A 19630-nucleotide genomic window follows, 5' to 3' on the forward strand; every position below is an offset into this window, starting at 1 on the left:
CTGCCCCGGAGGTGACCACATGGCATGGCAGACCTCTCCTGGCCCGCCCACTGCTCCCCTCAGCAGTGTGCTTCCTTGATCTGTCTGTTCTGCTCCCAGCTCTGTCTCTGGTGGATCCTATCACCCTCCGCATCTCTGGCCTGTACCCCAGTTCTGTATGAATAGATAAATAAATCTTAAAAAAAAATTATCCTCCATATTTATATGACTCCATTTGTACATCATTCTCAGATGATAAGATTAGAGAAATAGAAAACAATTAGTGTTTGCTAGGTATTAGGGCTTTCAGGGTTAAAAAAAAACTCCAAAATCTAATAAACAAAAATTACTTCAAAATGGGTTTAAGATTTGGATGTATACCTGAAACCACAAAATACTTAAACGAAAACATATATTCCCATCAGCAATCACAAAAAAATGTATTTGGGGATGCACTCCAACTACAAGGGAAACAAACGCAGAAATAAGCAAATGGTACTGTATCAAGCTGAAAAGCTTTGCACAGTGAAAGAAACCACCACAAAAATGAAAAGGCAACTTACAGATTGGGAGAAGATATTTGCTCACTTCACATCAGATGAGGGGTTAACTAACAAAATATGTAACTGTTTAACAATATAATCAAACAATCCATCCAAAAAAAAAGGGCAAGAGACTGAAATAAGCACTTTTCCAAAGAGGAAAGCTGAATGACAGACACATGAAAAAATGTTCAGCATCAAACAACAATGATAAATCCCTACACCCGTAAGAATGACCTGTATCAAAAAACTGAAAATAACAAATGTTGGTGAGGATGTAGAGAACATGGGACATTCATTCGCTGTTGGTAGGAATGTGACTTGGTGCAGCATCTTTAGAAATGGAATGGCGATTTTCCTTTAAAAAGTAAAATGGTAATACCATATGATCCAGCGGTAGCATTTAGGTAGCATGTATTTCCCAAAAAAAATTAAAACATTAATACTAAAATATTTATATATGCCTATATTCATAGCAACATTATAATAAGCAAGACATATAGCCAATCTAAATTCAAAGCCAGATGACTACATAAAGAAATTGTGGAATATATAGTTAGTACAATACTATTCAATTATTACAGATGATGAACTAGTGCCTACTAGGACAAAATGGACAGATCCTGAGGTCATTAGGCTGAATATAATGACAGTTACCAGATAGTTTCATTCGTTTTGTGGAGTTTAAATAACCAAAGAAAACAAACTAACAAAGCTCAACAAGAGTAATTTATAGACTCTTTGAAAAATTTATTTGTGACATGAGGAAATGAGAGTGGGTGGAGGGGTTGAAGACAGAAAATGATAAGATAATGGTACTGGAAGTTTGATAGAGGATGATTAAAACACATGCATATATGGAGGTTTGATATTGTAGTACCCAAATTATAAAGGTATGGAAAGGACTGACAAATAAAAAACAATCTTAAGATGTCTACAAACATTCAAAATTCTCAAGTAGTCAGTTATATAGAAAATAATCTGGAGTTGAGGAAGCACAGACTGGAGATGTGAGTTGAGGATCTCAGAATATAGAGCAGTTAAAGCTACAAGACTAGGGGATATCACCAGAGCAAAGAATGAAGAGAGAGAAATGGTATGCGCTTAAAGACTGTCAGCACCCTACTGAAAAGAGATCAGAGAACAAAGATAGGAGTGAGACTGAGAACAAGTAGCGGAAGAGGTAGAAAGAAATTGAGAAGCATTTACTGGTCATAAGTAGAGACTGTATTTCAAAAAAGGAAGTGACTAAGGTGTCAAGAAAGGTGAGAGCTGAGACTTGATCCTTAGTTTAGCAATGCCGAGGTCATCATTAACCTAGTCAATTTTGGAGGTTCTTGAAGAAAGAAGGACTGTCCGGAGTGTATGTTTGAGAAGAGAATGAGAGAAAGAAAAGATAGCTGGTATAGAAAATTTTTACCAAAATTATTGTTATAAAAAGAAATAAGCAAAATTGGGAGAAAGTTGAAGAGGAAGATGGTGTTAAGAAAATCAGGTTGTTTTTTTGTTTAAGATCCATGGGAAAGAATTATATATATATGTTAATGATCAGTTGAGAGGGAAAAATTAATGATGCAGGACTGAAAAGTGAAAACTGCTAGAGTACACCCTTGAGAATCCAGAAGAGAATGATACCCAGTACATAAAGAAAGGGAAAGAATATTTATGTGTGAGAGCAATGCTTATGTCACCCACCAAAAATAAGAGGTGAGATAGACTATGTGAGTGAGGATATCTATGCTTTGGTCAATGTAGGGTGAGAACTTGTGGCATTCTTTTCCAATTGTTTTTGTTTTATCAGTAAAATAAGATTGATATTGTGGATGACAGAAAGTTATAGCAAATTTAAATAGAGCTAACAAGATCATATGATTCATTTGACAATGGTGTAATTGAGGGAGTCACTAAGGGCATACATGAAATTTGTAGCTTTGAATTCAAGTGAGAAATTTTACTATGCATCTTTGTTTTTCTTCAACCACCTACAGTTACTCAAGCAGCCTTGTAAAGTAGGCAGGGAGACAAATTGATTCAGGCTGGGGCTGTGATTATGAGAAAGAAGGGAGTACAAGGCTTATACAAGGGAGGGATTACTCTGATCACAGAACATATTTTTGGCGAGGGGATATTACATGTGAGATATATAAGGAAGTATGAAATGTGGGCATTATCCATACATTTTCAATTCCATTATGCTTCAAATATTATTGAAGTTGGTAGTGATTTGAATGGACCTGGGAGGAAGCTAGTATTTGGCATTAAGACTATGGAGGGGCAAGGTTGTTGAGTGTGGCACCCTGGACATGACACAGCCCAGGCATAAATATAGGAGTGCTGGATTCAAGGAGAGAGCAGGACTATTGGAGGGCGGCATGCCAAATGGCTGAGTACTGGGTGCTGAAACATCATTTAAATAAATACTGAGGTCATCAATGCTGTCAGGAAAAACTGAAATTAAGATCAAAGATAAAATCTGTGGAGACACGATATGGAGAAACCCAAGGTCAGCAGTTGACTGCAAAGAGGAAGGATCATAATGGTTGAGTTTGTTGCAAGGTTTGTTTTTTGTTTGTTTTTTTTTTTTTTTTTTTTTTGATCAGCTTCTCTGCATTTACTTCTAATTCTTTATTATGGCCACTTTGAACTCTGGAAAGTTTTCTCATGTCATGGCATGGATTTTGGAGATAAATTCTCTCTCTCTGCTGATGTATTGCCTTGAGGACTTAAATGGCCCTGTGGTGCCAGGACATCCTCTGATGTCATCTTCCAACAGATCAAAACTCCTCTATCTCCTTTCTTACTTCTTTTTTTCCCCCATAATATTCTATAATATATGAAGCCATTACCAGGATTATACAGAAATAGGGAACAAAGCAGACATCTACAGTACTGAATTTGCTCATCCTTTAGTAAGGCTGGAGATACAGTAATCAGTTAGGAGCAATAAATAAGTCCCTATATTCCCTCTAGCTTTGGTGGTATAAGGAAAAGTAGGGAAGGCCATATCTTGAAGAAAGTATTACCATTCAATAATGGAAGTTTAAGAGACAGAAAAGACAAACAAAAATTAGAGAATCCCACCCCTCCTCAAACCCATTCTTTTAGTGATGTGAATACAGCTAAAGTGAACATACTTACACCAGTATTTTTTGTAGTCCTATGTTTTGTTTTGTTTTTTTGAAATATTGAATATAGAATTGCTGGGATATTGGAATTTCATTTTTGTTCTGTTCCCAAAAGAATCACCCTTAAGAAATTCCATCATGCTATTCAACTGCACTAAAATTTAAGCAGGTATAAAAGTGTTGTCACCATATCAAGATATAGTAAAACTTTTCAGAATGTGAGTTTCACAAATTGACTTTCTGGTCCACTCCCTTTGTCTGCTTTATCACCCTATGAATTTAAATGTCAAAGAGAATATTTGTCTTCATGAAAATATCATAGATGATGTTTGAGTACAAAGGTCTCATCAATAAGACATTTGTTTGTTTCCATTTGTTTCATTATCTCCTACTCTTAAAGAGTGGTCAGATGAAAAAAAGCAAGTACCAATGTGGAAAGGTAAATGAAAGAATTTATTTCAAACCAATCAACATATTCACTTTATTTGTATATTGTGCAGTGATGATTAATTATATTAATTAATTATAGTGGGATATAGTGGGATTAATTGTATTAACCTATATGCTCTATATCTTTCTTTATTTAAAAAATTATCTCAGTTATTTTTTAACAGTTTGCTGTGATAAATGTCTGTAACAGGTTCTGCTACTTATTGTTTCTTTTCTTCTTCCTTAGCAAAAGAAAATACATTTCCAATCTGCAAAATTTCTTTTGACATTGTTCTAGAAAATAAAATTTGTAAATCCTACTAGTTGGAGCTTCTGGGATAGCAACTAGCTTCCTGACAAAATGAAATAAACTCAAATGTAATTCATATTTCGACATGTTCCATCTCTGCCTAGGTAGACTATCCAGGTAATGTTCTAAGTAAAATAATTACCAGTATGGATCCATAAACAGGAATTGAGTATTGTGAAATATATAAAGACAGAAGGGACCTTGATCTCTGATGGCTCTGAACCATCTAGATACTGCCCATTGCTGTCTTCATAGTGGATTATATCAAGTAATTCATGGTCAACACAAATTCTGCCCAAACTTGAGACACAATCTATCCTAAGTTGCCTTCCACCGTGTCAGAAGGGATGTCCTACAGGGTAAATTTTTCTGCACTTTTTCTATCATTGATAAGCTGCTTCCACAGGCATGATTAGGTTATATCTTCTGATGTCTTGAGATTTGCTTTGTTCTTCAAATATGGATTCATAAATGTTTTGCTATAAATTTTCATGTAACCAACTAATATAATTATTTATAATCTTGTCACTAATTTTAAATTCCAGAAATGAAAATATTCCATGGAATCCATTCTCAATGTGGTTATGGGTCACAGGAACTCCAGCATTACGAAGTCGGGTGACATACATGAGTCCATCATCTCTTAAGACATCATATTGACATGTGATGATGTAGGTTAGAGGTAAACGATGTAACTTCTTGTCATCAGCCAAAAGAGGGGCCACCCGCACATCCAACAACCCTGGATATTTCATTGCTAGTTCAGAACTACCATAAGTTGGATCCTTATAAACATTTCCTTTGATATACCTCTCAGGAAGCAAGGAACTCCAATTAACAAACTTGAGTAAATGATGAGATTCTGCGGGCACATGCTGATTGGAAAGCATGGCTTTCTCAAGGCTGGCTGGATCTGCAGTTAAATATTCACTCCAGAACCTGATCATAAGTGATCTAGACAGAAAAGGAAATTCTGAATTTTCTCTATATGATGGTGAATCTACATCAAGAGGCTGAAGGGCAGGATAAATTAAAGACTGGATCTTGAGCTTGATCTTGACATCTGGATCATCTAGGAGCTGAGAAATAATTAGGATTACTGGCATAAAATATTTCATTTTTAAATAATAAATAAAAGGAACAAAATAATCCATATACTGACTTATGATCTCAATAAACTTTAAGTGGCTAACTTTCAAATATACAAACTAATTTCTATGACTAGTATTATTTTGTTTTAATTTTAACTAAGTTTAATTAAAATTAAGATTTTAACTTAAGAAAAAGTGTCCAAGAAGAGTAAAGGACAGACATTAGTATACCAAGAATGAGAACTAAAAAAATTGCATGAATTTGACCTTTTTTCTCTTTTGTTTAATACAAGAATGTTTTTAAAAATATACTAGTGTACCACTAGATCTTACCATGAACTGAAAGTTTCAACTAATGGGGATTACTGATTTACTCTGACATACTATTTTAAGTGACTTGGGCAGACTTTCTGTAAGAAACATTTTATTAAATAAAATCATTCTTTCCCATATCAGGCAAATATGCTAATATTTATTAAGATCAGTGGTCTGCAAGGAGACCACAAATATCAGAATGGGCAAAATCTTCCATTGATAAGTTAGAATGGAATATTAGAAAATATCTTTTAATTATTCAATTGAGGCAGCACTGGTTTGTGATGTTGTTTATACTTTAAAAGGATAGATGCCCCCCTCAAGTGTTGCTACCATACTGCACACACCACCAAAGCATCACAGTCCATTGTGTCCCTCCCTATTTCTTCCTTGCCCACCTTCTCCCAAATATTTTAGATAACATATATAAACACAATTTCTTATGTTTCAAAGTGTACGTTATGCTCCAACAATGTGACATCTGTATTAATGTATAGGTATTATTGCATATACCCTACAATTTTTGCAAATCATATTATTCACATTATAACTATAATGATCAAAGTAAAGCATTCTGGACACACTGGAGAGCATTTTAAAGATAATAACAGGCTACCAGATACAAATTTACTCCTGTAACTCTCAAAAACAACCTAGTAAGTTTTATAGAAAACATTTTGCTGCAGATGCAGAAATGGGTGAGTAGAGAGGCTAAGTAGTCTAGCCAAGATCACATCTAGAAACTGTATCTCAACAAAATCCAAGTTTCTTCATGTCTGATTTAATTTTTTTTTCCTGCTATATTAAGAAACCTACAGCAATGATTCCCGCAGTGGCCTGGAAAGTTCAAAACTTCTGTCTTACATTGTGGTTGGAAGCAAGCCCAAACACATTATTCACTTCTGAGAAAATTGTCCAACAGACTAGACTCCAGGAGCCAAAACATATTTTTAATGTAAAAAATTTATAAATATAAGAAACAAAAAGCAGTACTGTTTTAAATAGTACAAAATGTTTTCAATTTGTACTTTATAATTAAAGTCAACTAATAAAACCCAAAGTTGCACACCTAGAGGTCAAATTAGCTTTCCATGTGAAAACAGTTCATATTTCAAGCAATCAATAGCAACTTTAATTCCCTATTCATGAAAGCAAAGTATATTTTACATGTAATCTCTTATGAAAAATTCTGCTTATTATTCTTAATGAGAGATAAAAATATCCAACCTTATATACAAAGGGACTGCATATTTTGATATCTTATACCTCTGTGTATGCACCATAAAAGTCAATGATGTGCTGATAATATTCTAAAACTAGTGTGATTATTCTGTAGTAGGGAACTTTCCTATCGAAGATTATTGAATCCATCTAGACCACTAGTAGGGTGATACACAATTATCTGATCTCCCAAGTATTGAATCTCATCTGACTTGTGCAGTATCTAACTGAAATTTTAAATCAGTTATATATCTGGAGAATTGTTATTTTATTAAGAAATGAAACACCTATCACAGGAACAGAGATTAATATTTTGATATTTTAGGCATTTATTCTGAATTCTTCCAATTATTAAGACCCTTACATTTGTGTTTACATTTTAATATATGTATTTATACACATTTAAGCTACAATGCCAAAAAAGGCCATCTTTTAGACCTGCTTATATAAAGAGATTTCTTCTAAACATGGAAATGAGGAGCACATACCTGTTGGGTTACTGCGGCAGCTAAATTTCCTCCTGCACTATCTCCAGAAACAGCGATTCTTTCCGGGTTCACGCCATATTGTGCAAGAACTTTTGGGCGTAGGAACCACCTTAGGGCATTATATACATCTTCAAATTGAGTTGGGAAACGATATTTTGGTGCTAATCTGTAACTGTAAAGAAAAGACATGATTTTTATGTCATTTATATTTTTACTTTTATTAAAGATTAATATCCATGTCTGAAGTACATCTTCAGCACACAGCGCCTTGAGTTTCCAAAATGAACACAACCATAAAACCAATGCCTGGAACGTGAAATAGACCATTGCTATTGGCAGTACCACACAGTCCTGTCTTTCGCTCTCTTCTATATACTTTTCCCAGCCCATGAAGTGCCCAGTGAACTGACAGAACCCAATAGGTTCACTTTACTTATTTTATACCCTAAGTAAATGCAACCATAGAGCCAACATTATGTTTCTGGCTTTAATTGATCAACATTATATTTCTGAGCTTCTTTCACATTGCACATGCTTCTGTCTTCCCATAGAATACTCCATGGTGTGAAAAGACCACAGTTCCTTTATCCATAAAATGTTGAGAGACATTTCAGTTTTTGTGATGTTCTTTTTTTAAAAGATTTATTTATTTATGCATACAAGAACTGGAGTACAGGCCAGAGGTGTGGTGGGTGAGAAGCTTCACCAAAGGCAGAGCAGGGAGCAGAACAGGCAGAATGACTGAAATACACTGCTGAGGGGAGCAGGTGGGCATCAGGAGAGGTCTGCTGCGCCATGTAGTCATCTCCCTGGCTGGTATGAAATTCATGCTGCAGTAACTTAAGACTGCCTCACAGTACTGTGCTTTTAACTGGTTGCCACACCAGGGAGGGCTTGTGATAAATGTTCTACGACATGTTGTTTCATGAACACACACACACATATATTTTTGTGGACATAAACTAAATGTTATGCATGAAGAGAGAATTTTCATTTGTTTACTGATGATTTGCATGTTCTTTTCTATAAAGTGTCTTTTTCTCTCTTTCTGTGTATTTCTATAAACTGGTCAGTATCTATATATTTAAGATGACAGAAAAATTATGTATGTGTGTCTATACACACATACATTTTGGATTTTCTATTAGCGCTTTTGCTAAACATAAATTCATAAATTGTAATATAACTACATACAGTGTAAGGTTCACCTAATTAAAGCACACAATTAAGTGAATTTTTATTGCACAGGGAATGGTACAAACATCATCACAATCAACTTTAGAATATTTTCATCATCCTAAGAATAAACTCTACACATTAAAAATCATTTCCTTTTATCACCTGTACCTACCCCAGCACAAGGCAACTACTAATCTAGTTTCTATTTTTATAGATACACTTTCCTTGGACATAGAAAAGGGATCATGAAATAGGGAGACTTTGTGACTGGTTTATTTTCAATTAGCATATTTTCAAGATTTTTCCATGTAATGAGATCCCCTCTTCCTGACAAACAACATTCAATGTGCTATTGTATGGATATTTTGTTTATCTATCCATCAATCCATGAACATTGTATTTTTTTCTACTTTAGAGCTTTTATGAATGATGAACTTACAAATTTTTGTGTGGACATGTTTTTATTTACCTTGTATATATACACTTCAGAGTGGAAATGATGGTAACTGTTTTTAATGTTTGAGGAAATGCCAAATATTTTCTAACATGGCTACACCATTTTTCAGTCCCGCCAGCAATAGAGTGGATTCTACTTTCTCCATGTTGTTTCCAACATTTGTTGAGATAGGTATATATTTCATATAGTTATCCTAATGGACATGAAATGGTATCTCATTGTAGTATCTCATTTTGAATGATAATGATATTGGGCATCATTTCATGTACTTATTTGCCACTTTAACATAGTGAAATCATCTAATTTTTATAGAGTCATTGACTTTTAATGTAAATAAGAGCATACCCAAAGGGTAGGCTTATGTTTGCAAAAAATTTAAGAGTATGTTTTATCTTTTAAGTCTGTTTAAAGTCTTATTAATTTAAGCGAATCAAACATAAGTTTCTAAAAATAGCATTTGACGTGCCATCTTAAAAAAATCATCTTTAAAAATAAAATAGGAATGCAAACTAGTATAAAATGGATTTTCTAATTCTTTAAAAAAATTTAATTACTGCATGACTATGTTCTAGTTTTATAGTAGACCATTTGATAAATGGTCATTGACTGTTATTTCCTAAGTTTTCCTTCATTTTCTGAAGCTTAAGTTTAGTTATATATAGTTCTGACAGAGGGAGACCTAACAATTAACCCTGAACTTTATTGTCCCAAAGTGTTATTTTCAAATTCAGATAATTGATCTAAATTCTTTATACTGCTCATTGGCCTTCTTTATTCAATGTAATAATGAATTTAAATTTTTAGATTAATAGTTAGGTATTAGAGATTAAACAAAGTCCATTTCAGGAATTTCACCTCTTTGTCCTCACAATAACAACTAGAAATAAAAATTATTTATGATGCACTTTTATAAACAATCCTCTGAATTAAGGCACTCATTCTTAAAGATTTGGACTCAAACAATGAGAGGATATCCAGTTCAAATAATTATGTCTACATCTATAAATTATGTGAAAAAAAATCCTTTACTTTCAGCTATTTCCTCCTACTTGAATCGCACACACATACACGGTATAGACCTAATGGAGGCCCCATCTTATCAGTTACTCAATCTTATCTAATGAACATTTATTTGTGGCATAATCACACAACAGCCAATAAAGCTGAGAGAATCCTGGTAAAAAGACTGATCTGAAAACAAAACACCACATTTCTTACTTGGTAGATACAACAACAGCATCAAGTCTGTCTGCTGTCCATCTTGACAGTAAATCATAATTCTGTGAAGCTGAAATAATGGAATAAATATAGGATATTAATGAAAACAGACAAATGAAGAACAAAATCTTTCCTTTATAAAAACCTATTATTTTTATGTTCTTATAATTCTCCACCTGCTCTACTTTAAAATTCAAGAGAGACAACTTTAAAGTTGAACTTATCCATAAAAAAACACTTATTCACTACTCAGTAACATTTAAAGCTCACTGAACCACCTAATGACCCTTCACCACTGTGATCTTCTGTCTACACATTCTATAACTGGCACTCCCTAGCTGAAAGAGAGATTGATTTGGCTTTGTTTCAGGTAATAAGTAACAATAAAAAGATAAGTCATTCCCTTAACCTGGTCTCTGTCAGTTGAATGAGCCAAGAAGACAGAAAGAATTGTGGTACCATAGAGCACCACCTAAATGTGCATGGGAAAATGTACAAACATCTGAAAACAAGTGGGACAGATGAAGCTCCCCTAAAACACCACACTGGAACTCTTTCACTTGTTACTTGTATCAGTACTGTTATCCTAAACTTCTATCTAGCTGACATCTGTTTTTGCCTCATTATGAGTGTCTAGGGGGAAAGACTTATGCTATTTTTAGTTATCTCCAAACTTCCTGTCCATTTCCAATTCTTCTACCATTACTCTGAAATTTCTTCCCTCAGATTTCCTTTGAGATTTCTTCCATCAGTAAGTACTTCCTGCCTATCTATTTTTCTAACATATTTTTCCTAATTACCTTTATTTTCTTGCTCTACTAACTTGGTCATGACTATCCACATTGAAAGTATTAAGATTAAGTACTCTTACTTAACTCTCCTTTCAATTTACTCTTCTTTTGCTTATTCCTTTCACAACTAAGCCCTTTAAGACCAATAATCATTTTACCACCTCTGCAAATTTCACATTTTGCTTGCTGAAATGTTCTATGTAAAAATTCCATCAAATTGGTCTCAACAATATAAATATAAAAATAAAGCATTCAAAAGCCAGAAAGAAAAAGAAAAATACTGGATGGTTTCACTCATAGGTGGAGCATAAAGGACCAGGGGGTGGGGGTGGGGGGAAATAATAATAATGAACAACTATATACCAGAGACATTTTATGGAGTGGAGTAGGGAATGGGATCAAAAATGTCGGAGGGTAGGGGGAAGAGCACTAGCCTATGGTGATGGCACATGGGTGATTTGGTGATGGGAAGTCCACAGAGATTACAACTGAGATGGAAAAAGGCACAAAATGTAAAAATAAACTATAATATTAAATAATAATAATAAAGGAATTAAGCTTTTAAGATACATGCTTCCATCCTTACTCATTTGACATCTCTATACCATTTAGTACTTTTTATTAATAACTCTTTCTTGAAACTCTCACTTTCATCGGCTTCCATATTATTTACTTATTTCCCTTCTTGGTAATTTCTCATCATTTCACTCATGCTTATTCCTCTATCAAACAATTAATTCTATATCTTTAGAGATCTGTCCTCACCCTCTCCATCACTGTATCATTCTATCAAAATAAGAAAATATGTTTCCTCTTCTCTTCATTCTTCTCCTCTTCTTTGCTACATCCCTTCCTTCCATCCATTTCTCCTCTCTCCCTCTCCAGCTCATATTCCCTCATATCAATTAACAAATGTTGCCTAATTTTTAATGCTATGCCATTTCTTATTTGGAATAATTTTGTTTTTCTTTTCTGGAGTTCAGTGTTCTTAATATGAAATCCAATTCAACCTACATTCTCTCAGTTGATCTTCATTCCATTTTAATAGAAGATAATATCTTTAGCAAGTAAACATTTTCCTTCTGCTTAGATGCTGCACTCTTTTGCTTTCAATTTCTTTGTTCTCCTAGCAGCATTTAATTCTTCACTGAAGTTTCAATAACCCTTTCTACACATACTTTTCTCATCAATCAAGGTGGAGTAGAGAAGATAAAAGTTTTCTAGTATCATAGAAGAAAGTAGAGCAAAGTATGCTCTTAGAGTCATTTAAATAAAGAGAAAGCTTTTGTCTGCTGGTAAAATTTTTACACAGTATCCCAATAATAAGAAATGTTTTTAAATCATTCACTTACCAGCACTTCCCAGACACCAGCCACCACCATGAATGTAAAATAAACCCCTTCTCAATGCTTCTGACTTTCTCTTTGGCATAAAGACACGGACAGGAATGTTGTTAAATGTTGTATCAGTCACAGTGACATTTTCATCTGAGGTTGGTGGGGCGTCAAGAAAACTCGTAAATATCTGCATGGAATCCATAGAGTTGCAAAGTCCCAGTAGTTCGACAAAATACACCTAATAATGAAATTCACACATCTTAGAATTTTAGCATACTAAAATACATCATCCTTTAGTACATTCAAATGAAATGCATGAAAGTCTCATAGACAAGGTTCTTTGCTCTCTGAATGTGGTGGAGTACACAGTGGTTAAAAGAAATGCAGGAGCATTCATTTAGTCCTATTCCACAAGAGTACTTATTCCTACTAAGCTTTAGGGTTACAGTGATGAAAATAAGAAATGTTCTTCTCAAGAATCTCAGAGTTACTTGAGAGAGACAGGTGAGTAAACTGTTGAAAACTAACACAACAATGTAAATGCCTACATATTTCTTTGCATGTAGTACTTTGGGAACAAGGTACATGAAGGAATAACAAACAGAAAAGCATAAAAGTGTAACTTTGTCTGAGCCTGAAGAGTAAGCTATTGCTTATTTGTTTGTGCCCAAACAAATAAAGGGAAAACCCCTAAAGGCATAGACATTAGATTACCTTCTATGTGAGGATATTGTTGTTGGTACAGGGAGGTGTGGTCCTGAAGCTGTGGGGGGCAGGGGCGCATATCTGAGTGAGGGTTGGGAGTGAAGTATTGGTGGAGAGATGTGAGGGCCCAGTTTGTCACTGGCATCGTGTCCCTTCACCCTCAAGCAAGTTAGTAGTGTTCTCCCCCATGGGCTCTCCTGGCATAGAAATAAAGCAAGTTAGAGTCAAATGACTGAGTAAATTCTGGTAAGTGCCTTCCAGAGGTAAACAGGAGAAAGAGCAATGAGGACTCTGGGCAGATCACATGAGCAGAGGGATGCCATTTATGTTCAGAGAAAGCCCGTCAAGAGAAAGGCATCTGTTCAGAGACCCAAATGATGAAAAGAAACTTGTTGCCCTAAGTGTAAGGAAAAACGTTTTCCAGGAGAGTCTGCAAGAAGTACAAAAGTTTCAGCTGCAAAATATGAATAAGGGACCTCCCTGGTAGCGCAGCAGGTTAAAGCACAGCACTAAGAAGCTAAAGCCACTTCAGCATGAGTTTCATCCCCACCCCTGAGGTGATCCACATGGTGTGGCTGCTCTCCTGACCCGCCTGCTGCTCCCTTCAGCAGTATGCAAAAAATATATGAATAAACCCAGAAATCATAGGAGATATTTGGTAATAATGGAGAGATTTTTGCAATTTAGGTTAGCTGTCAAATTATCCAGTGCTTTAGGGTGATGGCAGTATGTTTGATTTAGTTTCCTGTATAACACAGAGTTACAAATTTCAAAAAGCATAAATGTTTTTCTCATATTTGATCTCATTGTGCCACAATTTGCAAGAGGTTCTTTATTATTTTTCTTTGAGCCTTACTATTAACATGCTATAGATTATTATTCTTGAATAGTTTGATTAGTTTGGCTGACTTCCCACAAAAGTATGGCAATCTTTAAAGGTCTACTTACACATTTTATTGAAAGACTTTATTATGTACATTAAGTCAAGAACCAAGCAACTGGACTTTGAATCTGGATCATTGTCATTAATAGAAGCATGACTTATTGAGATATTTAGACTGAGACACAGAAAGTGCTTAGGACACTTATTATGGAGGCAGACTCCTTGTGTGCATAATCAGATTTTAAATTGTTTCATTGATGAATAAATGAGATATATGACATCAAACTGGGAGTTATAGTAGCCATCTGGTTTAAGTTCTTAAATGAAATTTTTTTTTCCAAATGAAGGGAATAAAATAAACAAAGAAGTAACAGGACAAAATCCAAGGAACAAAAGTGCCGCACCTTTTATTCAGGCAGCCACTTGCATGACAGAGACATTTCCACTTTCAGTTCTGCTCATCAGGTCTCTGTGGTAAGTCCAGGACCCAGGCCAACCAGGCTGTCTACAAAGTATTTCTTTGAGAATGCATTTACTTGTCCTTAACTTATATTCTAGATTCCAAAATGACTTCATTGAAGTTTCTAATATGGCTGAAGTCAAATAATTTGTTGATGAAATTAAATACCAAAAATTACTTAGTATATGATAATTTCACACAATCACTACTCTTATAACTTTAATACTGCCTAAACTCAGCATTTTTTTTTAAGATTTATTTATTTATTCATATGGAACTGGGGTACAGGCCAGAGATGTGGAGAGTGAGAGGATTCACCAGAGACAGAGTGGGGAGCAGAACAGGCAGATGGACGAAGTACACTGTTGAGGGAAGCAGCGGGCGGGTCAGGAGAGGTCTGCCACGCCATGTGGTCACCTCCGGGGCAGGCGGGAATCGAACTCATGCGGAAGTGGCCTTAGCTTCTCAGTGCAGTGCTTTAACCCGCTGCACCACCAGGGAGGGCCTAAACTCAGCATTTTTAATAACAGTCACATGAATGTCTCCTTGCTTATGCTTCTTGATACTTTTAAAATATTTCTTTATATATATATATATTTTCAAATCATTTTTCATTTTTATACAATGTTTGATTTCACTTCTCAGGTGAAGTCCCCATAAAATTTTCACCACCAATTCACCCTTGAAACATCACCACAGTCCCTTATACTCTTCTTGCCCAGCTTTGGTCCCTCTCTCTCTTCCTTCCCTGCAAAATGTCTTTGGTTTATATTTGCTTGCTAGTTTTGTTTTTCTACTTACTATTAAATTTTTCCTGATCCCTTATTTGATTCCCCTATTTTTCTTCTACAAGTGACATTTTTCTTCTTCCTCCTGACATTGTTTACTTATTTCTAGCTCTATCCTTATTGCTGTAAATGGTATGAATTTATCATTTTTGTTTGCTCAGTAGTATTTTATTGTGTCTATATACCACAGCTTCTTGATCCAGTCATCTAATTTTGGGCATTTGGGTTTAGATAGTGCTTCAATAAACATAGGGGTGCTTTCAAAGTAATGTTTCTATGTTCTTTGGGTAGATTCCTAGGAATGGAATTGCTGGGTCACATGGTAGTTCCATTTTTAGTAATTTGAGGAACTACATACAATTTTCCACAGGGATTGGAAAAGTTTGCATTCCCACAGGCAGTGTGGGAGAGTTCCCTTTTCTCCACATCTTTGCCAATATTTGTTGCTGCCAGTTTTTTAATATGTGCCATTCCCCATGAGTGTAAGGTGGTATCTCATTGTAGCTTTGATTTTCATTTTCCTGATTAAAAATGATGCTGAGGCCCTCCCTGGTGGCGTGGTGGGTTAAAGCACAGCACTGAGAAGCTGCATCATGTGTTCGATTCCCGCCTGCCCCGGAGGTGACCACATGGTGCAGCAGACCTCTCCTGACCCACCCACTGCTCCCCTCAGCAGTGTACCTCATCAGTCAGCCTGTTCTGCTCCCCACTCAGACTCTGGTGAATCCTCTCACCACCCCTATACCTCTGGCCTGTACCCCATTTCTGTATGCATAAGTAAATAAATCTTTAAAAAAAAATGATGCTGAAATTTTTAGATATCTGTAAGACATTTGCATTTCCTTGGGAGAAGTGTCTGTTTAGCTCTTCTGCCCATTTTTTTTACTGAATTGTTTACTTTGTTTTTTGTTAGTCATGTAAGTTCTTTATAGATCGTTGTAATCAGTCATTTATCAGTTATATGGAGTCTAAAAAATTTCTACCAATCAGTAGGGTGTCTCTTGTTTTGGTTAATGCCTCTTTTACTGTACAGAAGCTTTTTAATGTAATGTTATCCCAGCTATTCATCTTTTACTTCACTATCTTTGCTTTGGGGGATGAGTTTTTAAAAATGCTTCTGAGTTGCTTGTCATATAGTAGAAGTCTTCAACATCCCACTCTCACCGGTGGACAGATCAACTACACAAAAAATAAACAAGGACACTATAGGCCTAAATAAATACCTAGACTTCTTAAGCTTAATTAATAGACATCTATAGGACGCTGCACCAAAAAAAAACATGAGTACATATTTTTCTCAAATACACACAATCATTTTCCAGGTTGATCATATTCTGGGCCAAAAGACAAACATCAACAGATTAAGAACAAAATCATACTATCTTCTCTGATAATAAAGGTATTAAACTAGAGAAAAAATATGAAAAGAAAGCAAGGAATCCTCCCACTTTATGGAGACTGAACCCCACACTACTGGAAGACCACTGGATTGATGAGGAGCTCAAAGGAGAAATTAAAAAAAATACCTTGTGATTAACAACAATGAGGCCGCAACTTTCCAGAGTAAATGGGACACAAGAGCAGTAATAAGAGGAAAGTACAGAGCAGGCCCACAACAAGAAACAAGAGAGCACTCAGAGAAACAACTCAATCTCCCATCTCAAAGAACTAGAAAACAACAATAAAAATATCCCAAAAGCCAGTAGATGTAAGGAAATGATAAAAATCAAAGCAGAAATAAATAAAATTGATTTTAAAAATTTTTGAAAGATCAATGAAACCAAAAGTTGGTTCCTTGAAAAAGTAAACAAAATTATTAATCCTCTAACCAGGCTCACAAAGAAGAAATGGGAGAAAGCCCGAAGACATAGTATCATAAACAAGAGGAGAAATTACAACAGACACAGCAGAAATCAAAAGAATAATCAGTGATTACTATGAATATTTATATGCAAAAAAGTTCAGCAATCTAGATGAACTATACAATTATCCAAAGCTAGATAAAGAAGAAATGGAGCACCTAAACAAATCAATTCCAAGCAATGAAAGTGAAATAGTAAAAAAATCCCTCCCCCAAAATAAAAGTCCAGGACCAGATGGTTTCACAAATGCATTTTAACAAATGTTCAGAGATGAACTAGTGCTTATCCTTTAAAAACTTTTCTAGATATTTTTAACATTACTCTGATATATGAACTTGAAAGCAAACAAAACAAATAAGTAATATCTCCAAACAAAGGAAATATTAACAAAGGAGGCAGCATTTATTTTAAAGATGCAAAACAAAGAAAAAAGAGCAAACTGTTGTAAGACTTACTTTTCCAGCTCCGTCTTTGCATATGTACCTCTGAATGAGCACAATTCCAAACTTACCGAATATTTTATTGTATTCAGATAGGCATTTGTGAACATCATTCTCCATGGCTCCTCAAAATTATCTGGAAGAGGTATATAAATATAATATGCTACGAAGATCCCCAACATCAGAAGATACAGTGATTTTCTTCCCATGATTAAGTTCCTACTTCTCAAGCTTCAGAAACACAGGAAGTGAACTTCCTTGAAATGTCAGAATAGCTTACTGATTAGCCAGTTTGCCTTGGCTCTACCCAAACGTGTTTTCTTACTTTTGAGTAAAGTTTTTCACTAGCTTTAAGGTTGGTATAAAAAAAAAAAGGTTTAAATTTCATTCACTCTGCAGGATATTAATCCTGCATACTGACCACATGTTCAAGGTTCAGTGAGTTACAGGAAATTTGAACAAGTTCTGTCAGCAACTGTAATCTTATTTGCATTCCTTCAGTAAACACGTATTGAGCAATAATTGGGAGAAAGTGCTTCAACCTAACACAAATAGTGTAGAAACATTCTAATAACAAAATTAAGGCAGATTTTTAAAATGAAGGCAACAAACCAGAGTTCACTCAGCAAGTTGACTCAATGACACTTCTACTTGGGCACTGTACATCAGTTACCCCTGAAAAGTGGGGTTGAATCTGTTTCACCAGTCATTGAGCTTCCCTATTTGGTCCCTACGAATTGCTTTTCCCCTTGAGGAAATCACCTGAGATTTTTTTATTTAAGGGGCACTCCTGTAGTCTTGTTTTTTCAGGTAGAAAATAATAAATAACAGTAATAATAATTATGAATTATTTTATTAGAGATTAGTAATATTAATAATTATTAGTTTTTAGTAATATTAATTATAAGTAATAATGACATTACAGCTTTTATTATTTAATTCTCATGAAGACTTATGAAACTGACACTATTCAAATACTAAAAACTAGAAGACTACTGTAGAGAGAGGTCAATGGTCTCAACAAAGATACAAAGCTAATTATCTTGTTCTGCCATAGTAATTTCTTATTATTAATAGAAAACTTGGTTCTTGACTATCTTTGTTCACCCTACAGCACAAGACAGCCTAGAGCTATACTTGATTTAGCACCATAATGGAGTATATGCCAGTCTGTTGTCATGAATTCACCAGTGCACTTATAAAATCACAACTTAACCGGCAGTTATAAAACATAATACACTTTTAGTCATTTGTAAACATTCCCAGATTTGGTACACAATAGTAGCAGTATGACTCAGGTTAAGGAACTGTTTGTGGGAGAAAAACTTCTATTTCTGGAGGGAAAAGTAATAAAGACAGATTTATCTGGTCCTCTTTGTCTCCTAACATGTAACAATATGTTTCATAATTTATACATTTTGGTTAGGCTCTTTTAATGAAAGTGGGTACAAAAATTTCTTGCATCTCTTCAATTTGAATTATTCAGTGTCCATAATGCCAGTGACACTAAAATCTAATATTCCAAATTTGTGATTACAGAATTTTGGGAAAGGAAGATATTTGTTGGGAAGCTCAGATGAACTTGTCAAGAATCAAATTATTCAAATATGAATATTTCCCCAAGTTCTTCATAAGAAGAGCTACTGAAAAAAAAATAATTTGCTACTGAAAACATAATTAATGATTAGATTTTTGTTTACCATTTAAGTTCCAAAACTATTTCCTTAAACACAAGGGAAAAGTTTATCACAAGGGAAAGTTGCAGGTATTCTTCCACTTGGATAAATATTCTTTTACATACAGGTAAGTTATTAAATATACAGAAAAATGCCAGAATTTGGGTTCATGATGGACCCCTGTGAGTTTTCTAATTCTGATTATGTTGGTAGAGATTGAAATCTTGGCAGGGATTGAAATCACCTAATTGTTATCTAAATTCCCAGCCACCTTTGCTTCAATATTAAGCCAGTTTGTCACGTGCCAATATCAAGGAGTGGAACAGCTAATAAT

General features: G+C 34.8%; 1 protein-coding gene across 1 annotated transcript; it reads right to left on the reverse strand.

Moving 5' to 3' along the window:
* Positions 1-4864: 4864 nt before the first annotated feature.
* On the reverse strand, positions 4865-17829 carry AADAC (arylacetamide deacetylase). The gene is made up of 5 exons (XM_004682338.1): positions 17692-17829; positions 12498-12720; positions 10355-10424; positions 7501-7672; positions 4865-5464 (listed from the first exon to the last, which is right to left on the reverse strand). The coding sequence occupies exons 1-5, from the start codon at positions 17827-17829 to the stop codon at positions 4865-4867; spliced, it is 1203 nt and encodes a 400-aa protein (XP_004682395.1).
* Positions 17830-19630: the final 1801 nt, after the last annotated feature.

This window comes from Condylura cristata, unplaced genomic scaffold (genome assembly GCF_000260355.1).
Source record: "Condylura cristata isolate star-nosed mole 26May11 unplaced genomic scaffold, ConCri1.0 scaffold00014, whole genome shotgun sequence".
In the NCBI taxonomy this organism is placed as follows: domain Eukaryota; kingdom Metazoa; phylum Chordata; class Mammalia; order Eulipotyphla; family Talpidae; genus Condylura; species Condylura cristata.